A 19,684-nucleotide genomic window follows, 5' to 3' on the forward strand; every position below is an offset into this window, starting at 1 on the left:
TTTTCTTAATGTATTTTCACAGGTTCCTTTAAAATAGTGTTAGGTTAGTTTGTCCAATTAAAGAAAAATGTATAAGGGGAATTTAATTGAGTGATTAAAGGACAGGCGAAGACAAAAACATGAGATGTAAATAATACATTTTGTGATAAAATATGTGACAATTATCTCATTAAAGGTCATTTTAGAGCGACTATTTAGTAGTAGTGAGCCACCTGTACTGCTGAATGAAGGCCATAACAAGTTCAATAACTAAAGCAAATATTTGAGGAAATTAAAAGCCTTAAAAAAAAGCCCTTTCTTTAACTCTTGTCTTGTAATTGACATCACAACTTCTGCCTTTCAAGTGGACCTTGGTGCTTCTTTATGAATAACGACTATAATGGTGATTGCTCGCTGTGAGATAATAACACAGATGGACTGAACCTCAGTGGCTGACAGTAATTGCTCGTCAGTGATACACACTGATATGACATGCAAATAGCTTTTTATGGGATGCATGGACTGAGTGCAGAAAGTGACAGCAACGTGCAAACAGAGCTCTTTAAACACAAAGACAACCCTTGTTTATTTTCCTGTTGATTCGGAGAGGAGCCGTCCTTCCAGGGAATCTCTTCATATTTCTGAGTGAACTGCAGGGGTCGAAACCCAGCAAATACGCTCACTTTGATTTCAGGAAACGAGACTTTTCTATGTAATGACGACAATTATTTTTTTAAATCAGACCCACTTTGTAGAAAACTTGGAACATATTATTCTGCCAGAGCACAATCAGTAATGAAAACACGACTATAACACAACCTCCTGTGAGAAGAACAGATGTGATTATGTTGTGTATTATTTCTTAGTTAGGGCACAAGAGGTGTTTGCACGAGAGAAAATTGATTCTGATTTTGTTGTTTTCTTCATTTCCTGTCATGTTTGGAGAAAAGAGACATTTTTAATCACGTCTCACCAGTTTTCTTATTGATCTGCAAATGCTGCAAAGTGAAAAGTTAAAAACATACATGTTATCAGCTCTAATGACAACAGGAGAACTGGATGCGTGAACACCTGCAGTTCAGAATGAGACGCTGCCGTTTCTTTAATTTAAAGGGGACCTATCATGCAAAATGCACTTGTGTACGTCTTTTCTACATGAATATGTGTCCCCGGTGTTCCAGGGAACTCACCAAGTGTCAGAAAACACAACCCTCTCTATTTTCCTCCATACCCAAATCTCTAAAAAAGGGGCTGCAACGGATCTGATAAAAACTGATCCAGATTTGAACACTGTCCTGACGTCAGGACGGTGGCGCTACGGCTATTGGGCCAACTCCACCAATCAGGAGGAGACAGCCACGGCCATTGCCGTTAGAAAGCGCTGGAGACGCTGTAGTACATATGTCAGGCCTCTAGATGGTGCTGTTCTCACTGAATCAGCCCTTGCTAAAACAGAGCTAAAAAATGTCAAATTGAGCAAAATGAGGCATGGCTAAAATGCATGATCTGTTTGGTATTTTGAAAAAGAAAAAGTATATTATTAAAATATAGCATGATAGGTCCACTTTAAATGTCTCCTATCTTGCAAAATGCCCTTTCTGATGTCCTTTATACATAAACACGTGTCCCCGGTGTGTCCCCGGTGTGTCCCCGGTGTGTCAGGGAACTCACCCAGCGTCAGGAAATAAAACCCTCTCTCTTTTCCTCCGTACCCAAATCTCTAAAAACGGGGGAACAACGGAGCTGATCCAGATTTGCGTCCGATATGACGTAATATCTGAAATGTGGACCCGCGGCCCAATCAGAAAAGTTGCTATCAGAAACAATGCCCGACTGTTTTGGACGTAATATGGTCGGTGTTTACATTAGCATCGCTAACACTCAGAGCTAACCTGTACTGGAGAGCATGTGTGTGAAGAAGCAGGAAATAAAAAGGAACTCACCTTGTGGTATAACCGGCAAGAGAGAAAGCCTTTGAGCTCCATACTGTTTCAGAGAGAATCCTTGATAATCCATGATATGGCGTTTCATCACGGCAGCATTTAGTTTAGACGGTAGCTGCCGGGTCCCGCATGAGCTCAGACCCCTCCTTTTTGATTTGTTATCAAAAAAATGTAAAGCTTTATACCCAAAATCAGCACTTTAGAAACAGGAAGTGAAATAGAGGGATATGAGGCATGGCTAGAATGGGTGATCTGTTTGGTGTTTTGAGCAAAACACTTCATAGACATGTTTTTTATATATTTGTATATATCTGAGACCTATGCTATTGCCTAAAAATAGCATGATAGGTGACCTTTAAATTCTATTAAATTGATCACATAAATGATCTTAATCTTAATTCCCAAGAATATAAATATATAATATAAAGATATATAATTAAAGCATGCAAATACACTCTGTTGATCACATTTAACAATGAAAGTGTCCTTCAGTTTTTGTGATAAAGGTCCAATTTATGTAAAAAAAAATATATATCTATTAACAAAAAATACCCAGCCTATGGAGTTTTAATTTAAATACAAAGTGTATTTATTTATTTATAATAATAATTTATTTATTTAATTGTATTATTATTATTATTATTAGTTGTTAATCTGTAGTCCCTGGACAGATGTTGCAAAGTCACCCTATAAACACATTTATTTAATTAATATTTATTTAATTGAATACATTTACAAGAAAAACAAAAATACGAGTATAAATGTTATTTTAGTTAAAATGTCAAATGTGTGAATTTGATTTAAACACCAGACAAGGATAGTTTGATATAGACCTTTTTTTACAGCCATCGTCCAATCCACCTCCTGCCCCCTGACCACACACACACACACACACACACACACACACACACACACACACACACACACACACACACACACACACACACACACACACACACACACACACACACACACACACACACACACACACACACACACACACACACACACACACACACACACACACACACACACACACAGTAATAGGACAGAGTGTTAAAGCTCGTCCTGACAAGAGAGAATTGGATGTCAGAAGATCCCTGCTCGCTTTAATTGAATCTGCCCAGCTCTAAAGAAGAGAATCTGAAGTCAAAATAACCCATTAGATCCATCAGGTAATGTTTTGTTGGGTCTGACAGGTAGACCCCCCTCTCTTTTATTCCTTTAGGGTCTCTGATGTTTCTGTTTCTCCTTAATAAATTGTTGCCTTCTGCTTCTCTTTCTGGGAAGAAATAGGTTTAGAGAGGAGCTTTTTTTAGTGAGAAGCTAATGGAAGAGTTCTGAATGCTAACGGCCCGTCCACACGGCAGCGGCGCGTGCTTCAACGGAGACGCTTCCCCTTCACTTTGAATGGGGCGACGTCACGCTTTGCCGAACTGCATTGTGGTTCCGTCGCGTCGCTTTGCCTAATTCAACTTTTCAGAGACAATAACCTACAATATGTTGCTGCTTTCTCCCCGAGATAAGTAACTTGTTTAGTTATTCCAAAGTCCTTCCACCTTCTTTGCGTTATATCAGAACTTAAAGTGGAAAGTGCTGTACATTTAAATGCAAATCTTTTACTGCATTTTCTAAATTGACGGTATGAAAACGGTCTTGAATGTCATGCATTTCTCAGACAGCGTGGAGTCTTGTTTGTTGACTGTCTCTTCATTGCATATGCATCTGAGGGAGGATCGCACAATAAGAGGTCACTAGTGACTGTCAGCTCTGCAGAGGAGCAAGAGGAGGGGACGCAGAGGGATGGGATTTACAAGGAAATAACAGTGAGGAAAGAAAAATGCATGAAATAAACATGAATACATTGTGAAGTGGTCACATACAATCGCAGACATGGCAAGAGCATGTAAACACTGCAGTGGTGTTCCTTTTCAACTGATTATGAAATACAGACGGTAAACTCCGTCAAAACAGAAACACAGAATTATTTTCTGAGTTAAAACTGGCGTGAAGTGAAGAATATGGTAACTCTCATCGTGCTAAGTTTATTAAAACTGTTCCTGATTGCAATCAAACATGTTGTTGTTGTTGGTAAAACTTCCTCTGAGAATAACTAGTGGTTACTCAAAAGACAACATGTTGAAGACCAGGAAATGATGGATACACGGATCGTGTTCAAATCAATAGGCACGCAATGACTCTAAATAATAATGATCACGCCACCAAACACACATTCAAACTAAAGGAACCAGCCTGTTTGGGAAATGTGAGAAGTAGAAAGTACAGGTATTTGGGTTCAACATGTAAGAAGTAGAAAGTACAGGTATTTGAGTTCAACATGTAAGAAGTAGAAAGTACAGGTATTTGTGTTCAACATGTAAGAAGTAGAAAGTACAGGTATTTGTGTTCAACATGTAAGAAGTAGAAAGTACAGGTATTTGGGTTCAACATGTAAGAAGTAGAAAGTACAGGTATTTGGGTTCAACATGTAAGAAGTAGAAAGTACAGGTATTTGTGTTCAACATGTCAGAAGTAGAAAGTACAGGTATTTGGGTTCAACATGTGAGAAGTAGAAAGTACAGGTATTTGAGTTCAACATGTCAGAAGTAGAAAGTACAGGTATTTGTGTTCAAAATGTAAGAAGTAGAAAGTACAGGTATTTGTGTTCAACATGTGAGAAGTAGAAAGTACAGGTATTTGGGTTCAACATGTAAGAAGTAGAAAGTACAGGTATTAGTGTTCAACATGTAAGAAGTAGAAAGTACAGGTATTAGTGTTCAACATGTAAGAAGTAGAAAGTACAGGTATTGTGTTCAACATGTCAGAAGTAGAAAGTACAGGTATTTGTGTTCAACATGTAAGAAGTAGAAAGTACAGGTATTTGTGTTCAACATGTAAGAAGTAGAAAGTACAGGTATTTGGGTTCAACATGTAAGAAGTAGAAAGTACAGGTATTTGAGTTCAACATGTAAGAAGTAGAAAGTACAGGTATTTGTGTTCAAAATGTAAGAAGTAGAAAGTACAGGTATTTGTGTTCAAAATGTAAGAAGTAGAAAGTACAGGTATTTGTGTTCAACATGTGAGAAGTAGAAAGTACAGGTATTTGTGTTCAACATGTGAGAAGTAGAAAGTACAGGTATTTGGGTTCAACATGTAAGAAGTAGAAAGTACAGGTATTTGAGTTCAACATGTAAGAAGTAGAAAGTACAGGTATTTGTGTTCAAAATGTAAGAAGTAGAAAGTACAGGTATTTGTGTTCAAAATGTAAGAAGTAGAAGTAGAAAGTACAGGTATTTGTGTTCAACATGTAAGAAGTAGAAAGTACAGGTATTTGTGTTCAACATGTGAGAAGTAGAAAGTACAGGTATTTGGGTTCAACATGTAAGAAGTAGAAAGTACAGGTATTAGTGTTCAACATGTAAGAAGTAGAAAGTACAGGTATTTGTGTTCAACATGTCAGAAGTAGAAAGTACAGGTATTAGTGTTCAACATGTAAGAAGTAGAAAGTACAGGTATTTGGGTTCAACATGTAAGAAGTAGAAAGTACAGGTATTTGAGTTCAACATGTAAGAAGTAGAAAGTACAGGTATTTGTGTTCAACATGTGAGAAGTAGAAAGTACAGGTATTTGTGTTCAACATGTAAGAAGTAGAAAGTACAGGTATTTGTGTTCAACATGTAAGAAGTAGAAAGTACAGGTATTTGTGTTCAACATGTAAGAAGTAGAAAGTACAGGTATTTGGGTTCAACATGTAAGAAGTAGAAAGTACAGGTATTTGAGTTCAACATGTAAGAAGTAGAAAGTACAGGTATTTGTGTTCAACATGTAAGAAGTAGAAAGTACAGGTATTTGTGTTCAACATGTAAGAAGTAGAAAGTACAGGTATTGGGTTCAACATGTAAGAAGTAGAAAGTACAGGTATTTGGGTTCAACATGTAAGAAGTAGAAAGTACAGGTATTTGTGTTCAACATGTCAGAAGTAGAAAGTACAGGTATTTGGGTTCAACATGTGAGAAGTAGAAAGTACAGGTATTTGAGTTCAACATGTCAGAAGTAGAAAGTACAGGTATTTGTGTTCAAAATGTAAGAAGTAGAAAGTACAGGTATTTGTGTTCAACATGTGAGAAGTAGAAAGTACAGGTATTTGGGTTCAACATGTAAGAAGTAGAAAGTACAGGTATTAGTGTTCAACATGTAAGAAGTAGAAAGTACAGGTATTAGTGTTCAACATGTAAGAAGTAGAAAGTACAGGTATTTGTGTTCAACATGTCAGAAGTAGAAAGTACAGGTATTTGTGTTCAACATGTAAGAAGTAGAAAGTACAGGTATTTGTGTTCAACATGTAAGAAGTAGAAAGTACAGGTATTTGGGTTCAACATGTAAGAAGTAGAAAGTACAGGTATTTGAGTTCAACATGTAAGAAGTAGAAAGTACAGGTATTTGTGTTCAAAATGTAAGAAGTAGAAAGTACAGGTATTTGTGTTCAAATGTAAGAAGTAGAAAGTACAGGTATTTGTGTTCAACATGTGAGAAGTAGAAAGTACAGGTATTTGTGTTCAACATGTGAGAAGTAGAAAGTACAGGTATTTGGGTTCAACATGTAAGAAGTAGAAAGTACAGGTATTTGAGTTCAACATGTAAGAAGTAGAAAGTACAGGTATTTGTGTTCAAATGTAAGAAGTAGAAAGTACAGGTATTTGTGTTCAAAATGTAAGAAGTAGAAAGTACAGGTATTTGTGTTCAACATGTAAGAAGTAGAAAGTCAGTATTTGTGTTCAACATGTGAGAAGTAGAAAGTACAGGTATTGGGTTCAACATGTAAGAAGTAGAAAGTACAGGTATTAGTGTTCAACATGTAAGAAGTAGAAAGTACAGGTATTGTGTGTTCAAACATGTCAGAAGGTAGAAAGTACAGGTATTAGTGTTCAACATGTAAGAAGTAGAAAGTACAGGTATTTGGGTTCAACATGTAAGAAGTAGAAGTACAGGGTATTTGAGTTCAACATGTAGAAGTAGAAAGTACAGGTATTTGTGTTCAACATGTGAGAAGTAGAAAGTACAGGTATTTGGTGTTCAACATGTAAGAAGTAGAAAAGTACAGGTAGTTGTGTTCAACATGTAAGAAGTAGAAAGTACAGGGTATTTGTCAACATGTAAGAAGTAGAAAGTACAGGTATTTGGGTTCAACATGTAAGAAGTAGAAAGTACAGGTATTTGGGTTCAACATGTAAGAAGTCAAAGTAAAAAGTCGTCAGAAAAATAAGTAGTGGAGTAAAGTACTGATACCAGAAACATGTACTTAAGTTCAGTAACAAAGTATTTGTACTCCTCTACTTCCCACCTCTGCCTACATGACACCTACACCCTGATCACTTTGACCTTTGATGAATGTTTTCATCTAAGTTTCTCCTTCCTCCTCCTCAGACTCCCGGGCTGGAGAGGGCGCTCCGAGGACGGTGGACCACGCGGTGATCGGGGGGGTCGTGGCCGTGGTGGTGTTCGCCATGCTCTGTCTACTCATCGTGCTTGGACGCTACTTCGCAAGACACAAAGGTACTGAGCCGGAAATATATATATATTTATATATGTCAGCTTCATAAAGAAGGCTTTCATTAAACTCCAGCTGCATGGGGAGGATTAGTGTTCACAGCAAATACAAGTATTGACAGTAGCTGGAAAAGTTAGCGTATACAGAAGGTTAAACAACTTGACTCAATAACATAGATAAACGGCACTAAATGACCAGCCAAAAACAAACCATACTACTGCAGACCGTAATACTGTATTTATAGAAATCTGCAGTTTCTACTCTGCCTCGAATGAAGACGTGATTTCTTGCTTGATTTACCCAAGTTATCTTTTGTGAAACTGAAATACAGGAACAAAACATAAACATGTAGATTGTTATGAGTTTTACTGTTGTTGTTGTTGTTGTTGTTGTTGTTGTTGTAACATTATCACTGTACACAGAATAAACACACAAACAATAGATCTCCAAGCATTGCATACAGCTGACTGAATATGTAAACAAATATACAAACAAACACTTAAAGGGGACCTATCATGCAAAATGCACTTGTGTACGTCTTTTCTACATGAATATGTGTCCCCGGTGTTCCAGGGAACTCACCAAGTGTCAGAAAACACAACCCTCTCTATTTTCCTCCATACCCAAATCTCTAAAAAAGGGGCTGCAACGGATCTGATAAAAACTGATCCAGATTTGAACACTGTCCTGACGTCAGGACGGTGGCGCTACGGCTATTGGGCCAACTCCACCAATCAGGAGGAGACAGCCACGACCATTGCCGTTCCAAAGCGCTGGAGACGCTGTAGTACATATGCCAGGCCTGTAGGTGGTGCTGTTCTCACTGAATCAGCCCTTGCAGAAACAGAGCTAACATTTTTCAAATTGAGCGAAATGAGGCATGGCTAAAATGCATGATCTGTTTGGTATTTTGAAAAAAAAAAAGTATAAATATGCCTTATATAGGTATGGTCCTACACTATATTATTCAAATATAGCATGATAGGTCCACTTTAAATTCAATAATGATAGCAAACTTTAAGAACAGCTACTCAAAACATGTGAAACAAAGAAAGGAAATGTGAACTTGTATATATGGAAACAACTGCTTTAACACAGTGTTAAATGCATTTCTTGAAGCATTTAGTACCTTTTGAAATGCTCAGGAATATTCCCTTTACCTGAAAGTATTTTATGAATAAAAACACATATTGGATAACTGTCAGTTTATACGATTCAGAACAACTACTACAGCGTGCCTCTTAAAAACAGATTGTTCCTATAAAGTTTATTACTGTAGCCGCTTCACTTTGGAAAAATATATTCGACTACATCCTTTACTAATAACAGAGAGGCTTTTGATAAAGTGTTTCTGCTGGTGAGTGAAATGACATGCCGTCCTGCTGAATACATAACACCATCTGTATGCATGTCCTCATGACACAGAAATAATTATAATCTATAACAAATGTCACACTTTGATATTTCTTACACGGGAAGGAAATGGCTCGGCTGCATGCGGCGCTTTGCAGAGGAAGTACTGTAAATGAGGCAATTTAAAGGTGGGGAGACTTTATTTGATGGTGATTCTGGAGTCAGATGATCAGAAAGAAGACGGGCGGCTCTGAAAAACACTGCGTTAAACTGGAATAAGGCTCATTATCTACAGGAGTCTGTGTGAAAGCTGCACAAAGCTTTATTCATAACGGAACGCACTTTCTTTACCAGATCAACATCCAACGCACGGCCATTTAATGCAGTAAATACACCAGATTAACCACAGAGAAAACATTATAATAATACAAATTAAATAATAATGATAGCAGGGTGTCCGCAGGGTCTTAAAAAGAAAATGAAGGCTATTAAAAAGTATTAAAGGGCATTTTCCAAGGTATTACATTCTGTAGCTTGTTTTCAATCAGTATATAAATTGTCCAAAGAGGTTGTATTCTACAGTCTGCCTGAATGTAATCATTGCGTAGGTGTGTAGTGTGATTCTGTGTAGTTTATTTATGGCATCCCGTTGGGTTTGACGTCATCTGAACAGGACATCGCACGCTCACTGCTTGATAGCGCGAAGGTCCGTTTACGCCGGTTGTTAAACAACATGGTTACGGGGAAATGCAAGTCTGCGTCCAAATGGTTGGAAGATAAGGAGGAAGGACAATCAATACTGTATATAGTCAATGTGAGGTGAAGTGTGTCGCCAAGGTAACCGGTTAAAGGTGGGGAAGGTAATTTTGGAGAAACCAGCTCGAGATCGCTAGAATTTGAAAATACACAACCGGAGAAAATCTGCCACTTCCTTACAGAGCCCCTCCTCCAACACACACGAACGCGCACATGACCAATGAGGGCACGAGATAAGTTTGTGCACAGATGGAAGGCTGACAGGCAGGTAGGCCATCCAGTTATTTTAGCCGGGCCGGCTCAGATGATTGGTCGTGCTTTTTACAGTACTACGGCTTCCACAGATGATATTTATTTATGGATTTATTGTCAAAGCACTTCAGATATTCATTGCTATCGGGATGTTAAGAGCATTCCATGGAATATAACAACAAGTGTTTCTGAAGAGAATTACCTACCCCACCTTTAAAACTCAAAGTGGCGATGAGGTCTTAAAATGTATTACATTTGACTTCAGGATTCCTGCATATAACCTGTGATAGGAATAATAATAATGATGATGATGATGATAATAATACCAACACATTTTTTTGCTTTTAAAAGCTACTCAAATACATGTTAAAATTAATAAATGATCAAATGTGTGATTCTGCATTCAGTAGAATAAAAGATATGTATAGTATTTGTTCAGAGCAAGATGACATTTTGTTTAGAAACCAAATGTAATTGTGCCTTTGTTAATGGCCTGTACCAAATAGTACCAAAAGTAAAAGTACTTATTTTGCGTAATGGGTCTTTTCAGAATCATATACAGCTCTGGAACAAATTAAGAGACCACTTCAAACTTTTCTTAAATCTCAATCTCTACATGTATGGCTTCCATTGCAGAGTCTGTTGAATTCAAACACAGAGAAATGTCGTCCGTAGTATAAAGAATAACATAAAAAAGGTTCATCTTACTCAAACACCAACCTATAAATAGCAAAACCAGAGAAACAGATAATGCTCCAGTGGTCTCTATGTTTATTCAAAGATTGAAAGGTTTTATTATCATATGCACAGCAGCTACACAGGGGCGCACCTTGCGAACAGGCAAGGCAGGCAACAGCTTGGGGCCCCGGACCAGAAGGGGGCCCCCAGAGAAGGTAGATTAAGAAGGTCCACAGCAACGACAACATGAAGCATCCTTGAATGTACTGCAACGACATGAAACCCCCTCAAGGCGGCCCCATGCATAGTGTGCCGTAACATGCTGCTTCTCATCTTAAAGTGGACCTATCATGCTATATTTGAATAATATAGTGTAGGACCATACCTATATAAGGCATATTTATACCTTTTTTTTTTTCAAAATACCAAACAGATCATGCATTTTAGCCATGCCTCATTTTGCTCAATTTGACAAATGTTAGCTCTGTTTTAGCAAGGGCAGATTCAGTGAGAACAGCACCATCTACAGGCCTGGCATATGTACTACAGCGTCTCCAGTGCTTTCGAACGGCAATGGCCGTGGCTGTCTCCTCCTGATTGGTGGAGTTGGCCCAATAGCCGTAGCGCCACCGTCCTGACGTCAGGACAGTGTTCAAATCTGGATCAGTTTTTATCAGATCCGTTGCAGCCCCTTTTTTAGAGATTTGGGTATGGAGGAAAATAGAGAGGGTTGTGTTTTCTGACACTTGGTGAGTTCCCTGGAACACCGGGGACACATATTCATGTGTAAAAGACGTACAAAAGTGCATTTTGCATGATAGGTCCCCTTTAAGTTTCGTTGCCTTGCTCCGCTCCGGGGGGGGGATGAAACGCTGGTTCGAGGGGCCCCCAGTGAATGTTTGCCTAGGGCCCCCACCGACTCTAGGATCGCCACTGCAGCTACAGTGTAGAAATGGCAATGCAACATAGTTATATAAGACATTAAACAATAAAACACATACAAAAATGCAAGTCAAATAAAAATAGAATAGAATAGTGCGGATTATGTTGGAGACCATCTGCCATCGTTGCCATTTCTCCATTCCTAATGTAGTTAGTAAGAGCCTTTGAATCTTTAAATCTTGAATATATACATAAACGATTCTGAAAAGGGCCATCATTACGATATTATATTTTGTATTAGCTAATAATCTGAGTCTGTAGATCTGTAGGTCTGTAGAAGTAGATCGAAGCAAAACCTTGAAAAGTAGTAAAACATGTATTTCTTCCAGTCAGATCCCAGGTCAGCAGCACCTTGTTTCCATCTATTCAAAGGATCTTTTGTAGGTTTTACAATATCTATTTGAAGTGCCCTTCCTCCTTCGATCAGGAATATTGCCTTTGTTATCAACCTCCGCTGCGACACAATGTGAATACATCTGGTGAATTCAGTTTGAAGGCGCGCTGCCTCCTTTTCTTTCCTCCTCTGAACTTGACAAGGTTAATTCGGAGGTGTGAGACACGCTCAAGATCATTTCAGAACCCGTGCCAATTTGAATGAAAGGAGGATGTATAATCTGAATATTACAGCGGGCTGGTTTGTGTTCAATAAAATGGTCGTGTGTAGAAGGCTTTACATAATTAGGTGCTGTGGGATGAAGAGGTCTAATCTTTTGTATCATCTACACAGTAGGCTATTACAAGAGAGTAATGGATTACATTGAACAGGTAATCAGGATACAAGACGACCCTTACAGTTACATTAATAAATTATGGTTTCTGTTACATTTCTAAACATTGGGATTCCTGGCAGGATTACAATGTTAGTTAAAAACTAAAAACAGCATTTTTGTATGTAGTGTCTTCGCTTTAAAGAGTCCTCTCCTGCTGATGTTCAGGTGTATATCAGTATGTAGTGTCTCTACTTTAAAGAGTCCTCTCCTGCTGATGTTCAGGTGTATATCAGTATGTAGTGTCTCTACTTTAAAGAGTCCTCTCCTGCTGATGTTCAGGTGTATATCAGTATGTAGTGTCTCTACTTTAAAGAGTCCTCTCCTGCTGATGTTCAGGTGTATATCAGTATGTAGTGTCTCTACTTTAAAGAGTCCTCTCCTGCTGATGTTCAGGAGTATATCAGTATGTAGTGTCTCTACTTTAAAGAGTCCTCTCCTGCTGATGTTCAGGTGTATATCAGTATGTAGTGTCTCTACTTTAAAGAGTCCTCTCCTGCTGATGTTCAGGTGTATATCAGTATGTAGTGTCTCTACTTTAAAGAGTCCTCTCCTGCTGATGTTCAGGTGTATATCAGTATGTAGTGTCTCTACTTTAAAGAGTCCTCTCCTGCTGATGTTCAGGTGTATATCAGTATGTAGTGTCTCTACTTTAAAGAGTCCTCTCCTGCTGATGTTCAGGTGTATATCAGTATGTAGTGTCTCTACTTTAAAGAGTCCTCTCCTGCTGATGTTCAGGAGTATATCAGTATGTAGTGTCTCTACTTTAAAGAGTCCTCTCCTGCTGATGTTCAGGTGTATATCAGTATGTAGTGTCTCTACTTTAAAGAGTCCTCTCCTGCTGATGTTCAGGTGTATATCAGTATGTAGTGTCTCTACTTTAAAGAGTCCTCTCCTGCTGATGTTCAGGTGTATATCAGTATGTAGTGTCTCTACTTTAAAGAGTCCTCTCCTGCTGATGTTCAGGTGTATATCAGTATGTAGTGTCTCTACTTTAAAGAGTCCTCTCCTGCTGATGTTCAGGTGTATATCAGTATGTAGTGTCTCTACTTTAAAGAGTCCTCTCCTGCTGATGTTCAGGTGTATATCAGTATGTAGTGTCTCTACTTTAAAGAGTCCTCTCCTGCTGATGTTCAGGTGTATATCAGTATGTAGTGTCTCTACTTTAAAGAGTCCTCTCCTGCTGATGTTCAGGTGTATATCAGTATGTAGTGTCTCTACTTTAAAGAGTCCTCTCCTGCTGATGTTCAGGTGTATATCAGTATGTAGGGTCTCTACTTTAAAGAGTCCTTGTGGGGGATAGAAACTCCCTCTGGAGGGAACACAGCCTTCGCAGACCATTTAAATGCACTAAAACTACAAGAGAGGGAGAATCACAAAAACAGAATAGGGCCTCTTTGAGTAAAATACATCTTATTGATATTCCTTAATATTGTATTTATTTGCATTGCATTTGATATTGAGGTAATCCAAAAGAAAATAATCAGATTACATTACGTCTATATTGGGATACTCAGATTACATTACATTTTTTCCCAGGTAATAGTTGTAGGGGAATACAATTGTAAAGTAACCCTCTGAACATACATGTGTGCATACAGTATGTATAAATGTGTCTGTTGATTGTGTATATAGGATATACATATTTTTATATATATTTGTTTTTGTATTGTGGGAAACGGTATTTCGATCTCTCTGTCTGTACACACAAACTGAAAGTTGACTTTGACTTTGACCCCTGGATATTACCCAGTCACTGACGCTGTCCTTCGTCTTCCTCCTCTTCCTCTTCGTCTTCCTCCTCTTCTTCAGGTACCTACTTCACACATGAAGCCAAAGGAGCAGACGACGCCGCGGACGCAGACACAGCCATCATCAACGCAGAGGGGGGGCACACCAACTCGGACGAAAAGAAGGAATACTACATCTAAAGAGGACCCCAACCCTCAGCCCGCTTTATGGAGCTGCTTCTGGGGCAAGAGGTGGAGGGAAAGAAGGGTGGAGATGGAGGTGGAGTTTGTTCAGGATAGAGGGGTTTCAAAGAGAGAAAGAAGGCCTGGTTTCAAACCGTTGTTTAGTCTAGTCTGCAGATGTAGATGGAATGTTTTGTGTGTACAAAAAAAAAAAAAAAAATCAAAAATCAAACAAAAAGGACAAAAATGGAAGTAGGGGTTTTTTTCGGAGGCAGAGTTGGAGGAAGGGGTTTTGGGGGGATTTGGCGTGCATTGCCAGAAAATTCACTGTAGAGAGCTTCACCATTCGACACCTCCCTAACTGCTGGTACGGATTTTATTTAGTTCAACCATTTGCAGAAAATTCTGTGCCTTGTTCTATCCATACTTTGGATTTGTGTTCGATCCTCATTTCCCCCGTTTCATCTCCTCATCGATGTGCTGTTGGCTTTTTGTATGAGAGTAAAAATTACACAGCCACTTTATTCATTTCCCCCCTAAATGTGTCCGCACTCACACACTGCAAAACTCTTTCCAGTATACTGTGATTTGTCTCAAGCCATTGCTCCCCTCTCTCGTTATTTAAGTTTCGACAGCTCCAGAAATGCATGGAATGCTTCACATATCATTGTACAAAGAGCATAATGAGAAACAGGTTTCATGTGCTGTATATTCTCCCCCTGAACACACTCAAAACATAATCAAAAAGAAGGCAGCGAAGGATAATACGAAATGATTTTTATTGGTGTTTGCAATCTCAGAGGAGATCTCTTAAATAATCCTTTAGAAGAGAATATCTTTCTCACCGTGCTGCCATTTTAATATTTGTATTTCCTCCTCTCTTTTAGTCTATGATCTGTTTTCGCCCCAGCTTTAATTGAGTTGTGATGATGAGATTCAATTGATTTCCATCTGCTCTTACAAATGGTTTTAAAATTGTTTTTCTTGGCGCACTCTCAGTCAAGATGGCTCAGTAATACGGAAAAATTGGTGTTAAAATTGGCCAAAAGATGTATTGTACATAACTTTAACACACAAAAATAACTGAAACGGCAAGTGAATTTATTTTACTTCACAAAACATCCTCCCTTCACAGAATCCAATGTAAATCAAGCCAATGGAATCACAGCTGTATATTACACTAATCCTTACTAAGAAATATTTTTTACTAGAATTACAATGTGTGGATTTCATCTTGTCACACTCATTGTGTTTGGGAGAGTTCATGTCTTCACACTGAAGAGACAGGCCAGTCTTTCCATCGCAACATACATTTTGCTTTAAATGCAGCAGCTTGAGTGCGTAAACGGTTGATCGTTTTCTGCATGTTTGTACGTGCTAAAACTCATTTATTTTTGCTTCTCTATCTATGTATCACCTGCCAGAAGTGAATAAGGTTCTGTTAGTGCTGCAGATCATTTAATATACCAGGGAAATCCTTCAAAAGTGGATCCAAGTAGTCAAATTGGCCACTCAAAAATCCAAGATGGCGGCATTTTCAAGATGGCCGCCAATGATGGCTTGGAAATGTCTTTTTTTTTTTGCCATAAAATCACTTTCACTTGTTTTAAGGATCTTGGTCTCAAATCATAACATGTTGACCACAAAGAAACCAAATTCAGACGTCAGGAATTATACAGAAGTTTAATTTTACCATTTCTAAGCCATAAGATCAACGTAATCTGCCAATGGAAAACTGAGTAGCCCAACATGCGTGTTGGGAGTGGAGATGGTTGAGGTATCTTTGGGTGGAGAAGTGTAGTAGTACTGGTGACATAATGGTGTTCAGTGTGGGCTAGCTAGTTTTGCTAACTTAAAATACTGGTATTAGTGTGGTTTAGTGTCCCAGATGCTTTCTAATAAGCCCCACATTTTAACATAATGAATATAAAATGACGTAAAAAAGCTCTGAAGAAGTTTTGTATTAGTCAATTTGACTCCCCTATTGGCAATATCATATAATTCAATCCCAAAATCACCAAAATGTATCCAGTTCACTTGGCTGGAAATGGCGGCCATCTTGGAAAACGGACGCAACTTTGAAAATTCAAGTGGCTTTTTAAAATAAATGACCCCAGAGAGATGAAAATGGACATGTTGGAGCGTGTATCCACTTCTGAAAGATTGTTACAGCTATCTGCAGCACTATGTGCTTCTCTGGAGCACTGAAGAATGGAAAAAGTAATTAATTATTTTGAGGGAAATGAATACACAGGTTGAGCTCCGAGGTCGTAAACCATGGTTGCATTAATGCACTGGCTTCTTAACATGGAAACGAGGGTGTATTCATGGCATTGTTTGTCTTAATTGTGTCTCACACAGCAAGAAGCGTGCATAATGACTCCCCAAATGATCAAGGTTTGCACCAACAGAGCTTGGATCAGGCTTTTCGTGTCATTGTAAAAACCATTTAAAAGGATAAACATATCATCAAACCTAACAGTGGCTGCAACCATTTATGAATGTTTAGTTTTTCAAAGGTTAAAAGCTAGCATCTTTAGAGTGGTGTAGGAATGAGTCCTAAAACCCGGTAATGAGTCAGCATTTTTGATCATGTTTTTGGTTGTTAGCCTGAAATAATGTCTGTGGTAAACATAAGCTGAAGAGATTTTAACTCGACGACTAAAGAGTCAAAGATGGCGGCATTTTCAAGATGGCCTCCAATGATGGCTTGGAAATGTCATTTTTTGTTTCAAATCATAAACTTTTGACCACGAAGAAACCAAATTCAGACGTCAGGAATTACTCAGAAGTGAGATTTTCCTTTTGAACAAAACGTCTAAGTTACAAACGTTTGTCTGCCACAGATCATCATTTTTGCTAAATACCTAAATCCAATGGAAAAAAACAATTGGCTTTTTGTCGAGGGAGCCCTTGCGATGCTAACTTCCGCATCTTCCCACAACTTCGTCACTGCACCACTCTATAGGATAAACCATATCAAATCTGTAGATAGAAATGCGTCAATACCAATCATATCTAGTGATGAAACATTGTTCACGAGTATGTCACTTGTTACCAGTCGGAGGTAATGGTGTTTCTTGCTGTGTGGACACTTAAAAGTCTCAATTGCCATGTTTGATTGGAGTTTCCCAATGTGCAACAAACATTAACAACGTGATAGCTTTAATATATCATTCTCATGCATGAAGGCTTTCCGTATTAAGACATGGGGTCGTACAAAGGGAGGTGAAGAGGTTTCTTGTGAAGTGCATTAGATAATCGCCTGAAAATCTGTGCATTTTCTTAAATTTGTTTGATATTTTATCATGCAGCCGTAGTGATTGGTGGGAGCTGTTTTCTATTAGATATAGGGGGACTACAGGAGTGTCCAAAACTCTACATGCCTCTGTTAAAAACGTGATTTAATTTAAATTCTGTACTCGTAAAAGGAATTACCACTAAGTTCACACTGTATGCTGATGACACTGCTGTTTTGTGTTTGGATGGGTTTGGGGTGGGGGAAGGGTTTCTGATTAGGTTTCGATGTTTTCCAGTCTGATGTCTGATCAAACTATTAACTGACTTGTTATCGTTCATTTATGAATCACAGAGCAGATGCCACTCCACGTGTAGGACTGAGATTGTGTGATTTGTATTTTACAGCGAGCGCTATTTCGCTTCGGTGGCTGCTTCCATTTTCAATCAAACTTCAAAATATGTCTTATCAATAAATAAATAGATCTGAATACTGTCTTCTTCCTGAAGGGTGCGTTCACACCGGATGCTAAGTGGAGATTTGAGTTTAACCGCGGCATAATTTGTGTCCAACTAGACGTGCTGGCGAGGAGGCGGGGCTTAAGTCAATGTAGATACCAACAACATATTGAACATATTTCGCCGTAGTAAATACGGATATCAATTAGTAAATCCATGAATTAATGCTTTAGCAACTTTTTCCACAAGAAGGCAGGCAAACACTTTTAACATCTTTGTTTTCTGAATAGAGTTTGGATCAATCAGGCTAAGATAACTTTGACTTGACATGTTACGTGCCGCGCGAAAAATTCACTTAGCATCCGGTGTGAAAGCACCATAAGGAATTAATATTTACTTTGTTCCATTTTTCTTTCCGGTAGGAACAGGAGTGTTTCTCCAAATGTTTGACCGACCATTCATTTCCAAAAAGTTACAAAAAAAACAACATTCAAGTAGATATTCAGGAAAGATGAAGATTCAATTTGGATGAATTAGCATAATGATAGTTTAGGCTACTGTGTGTGTCATTTTATTTTATATTAAATGCCCAGTAAAGTGAAAAGGTCTCACAGTGTAGTTTCTCCACATTAAATGAATTTGTCCTGTCTCTGGTTCATGCGTTGCTAAATGATGTGACTGCATCTCAGGTAGAATGCAAAGTTTTAGGCCCCACCAAATCACATAAAAGCAAGTACAATGCATCCTCATCAAGTGCAACACGTTATTTTAGATCCAAGAGGCAAACATTTGGTGGTATTTTGCATATATGTTGTACATGTTTCCTGTATTTTTCTTAATATTTGGTGCACTGTAAAAGATGTGTTGAGTATTGCTTTGTGTTGACATAGGTCATAAAGAGTACACTGTTTATTGGAATGAAGCAGGATCAGAAAACTTGTTGTGGCTGTACTTCTACTACTACTTCTACTTCTTCTTCTGTCACTATCCTCGCACCACCGCCTTTGGAAGCACGTTTGAATCCCGAAAAAGTTCTGATAGTGTCACCAGTCATTGTTTTTAGATTGATTCCTTTATGTCTCTCTGCTGTTCTTGGGAAATGTTAATGTGTATTAATGGAGAAAAAGGAGTTCCACATTCCCATACACATTTTGTATTGGTTCATAAATAGACATTTTTACAAAACAATGAAGAGTTCTTGTCTTAATAAAAAAGAAAAGATATTAATGTCCAAAATAATCAGTGTTGGTTTTGTTTTTTACTGTAAATGTTAATGTTTTATGATGATGCACAACAGGTTTGTAGAGGAAATGTCGCCGTACCGGGAATTAGCATCTCCCTGCCTGGATCCCTTTGCCAAAAGCCAATGGTATTTTCCCATTGGATTTTGGGTTATTGCAGAAAATAATCTCTGTGTCAAACAAACGTTTATGACACTTACACATTTAGGGATAATCTCCACATATTAGCACCTCTTTGTGATCTTTTGAAGTAAAAAGCTAACGTTAGGCTATAAAGGAACTACAGCATGGTCACATGACTTCACGTCTCCACCGCTAAGCTAAAGGTGGCTAATGTTGGGCTATAAAGGAACTACAGCACGGTCACATGACTTCACGTCTCCACCGCTAAGCTAAAGGTGGCTAATGTTGGTCTATAAAGGAACTACAGCACGGTCACATGACTTCACGTCACCACCGCTAAGCTAACGGTGGCTAATGTTGGGCTATAAAGGAACTACAGCACGGTCACATGACTTCACGTCTCCACCGCTAAGCTAAAGGTGGCTAATGTTGGTCTATAAAGGAACTACAGCACGGTCACATGACTTCACGTCTGCACCGCTAAGCTAAATGT

The 19,684-nt window shown here is 38.5% G+C and overlaps 1 protein-coding gene across 5 annotated transcripts in view; it reads left to right on the forward strand.

Moving 5' to 3' along the window:
• Window positions 1–19,066, forward strand: part of LOC117479889 (cell adhesion molecule 1-like) — a 480,032-nt gene extending 460,966 nt beyond the window's left edge. For all 5 annotated transcript variants that reach the window (XM_034126999.1, XM_034127001.1, XM_034127002.1 and 2 more), the window contains 2 exons: window positions 7,347–7,475; window positions 14,031–19,066. In XM_034126999.1, the coding sequence (XP_033982890.1) occupies window positions 7,347–7,475; window positions 14,031–14,149 (248 nt within the window). In that variant the 3' untranslated portion in view covers window positions 14,150–19,066. The remainder of the gene's footprint in view (window positions 1–7,346; window positions 7,476–14,030) is intronic.
• Window positions 19,067–19,684: the final 618 nt, after the last annotated feature.

This window comes from Trematomus bernacchii, unplaced genomic scaffold (assembly GCF_902827165.1).
Source record: "Trematomus bernacchii unplaced genomic scaffold, fTreBer1.1, whole genome shotgun sequence".
Classification (NCBI taxonomy): Eukaryota; Metazoa; Chordata; class Actinopteri; order Perciformes; family Nototheniidae; genus Trematomus; species Trematomus bernacchii.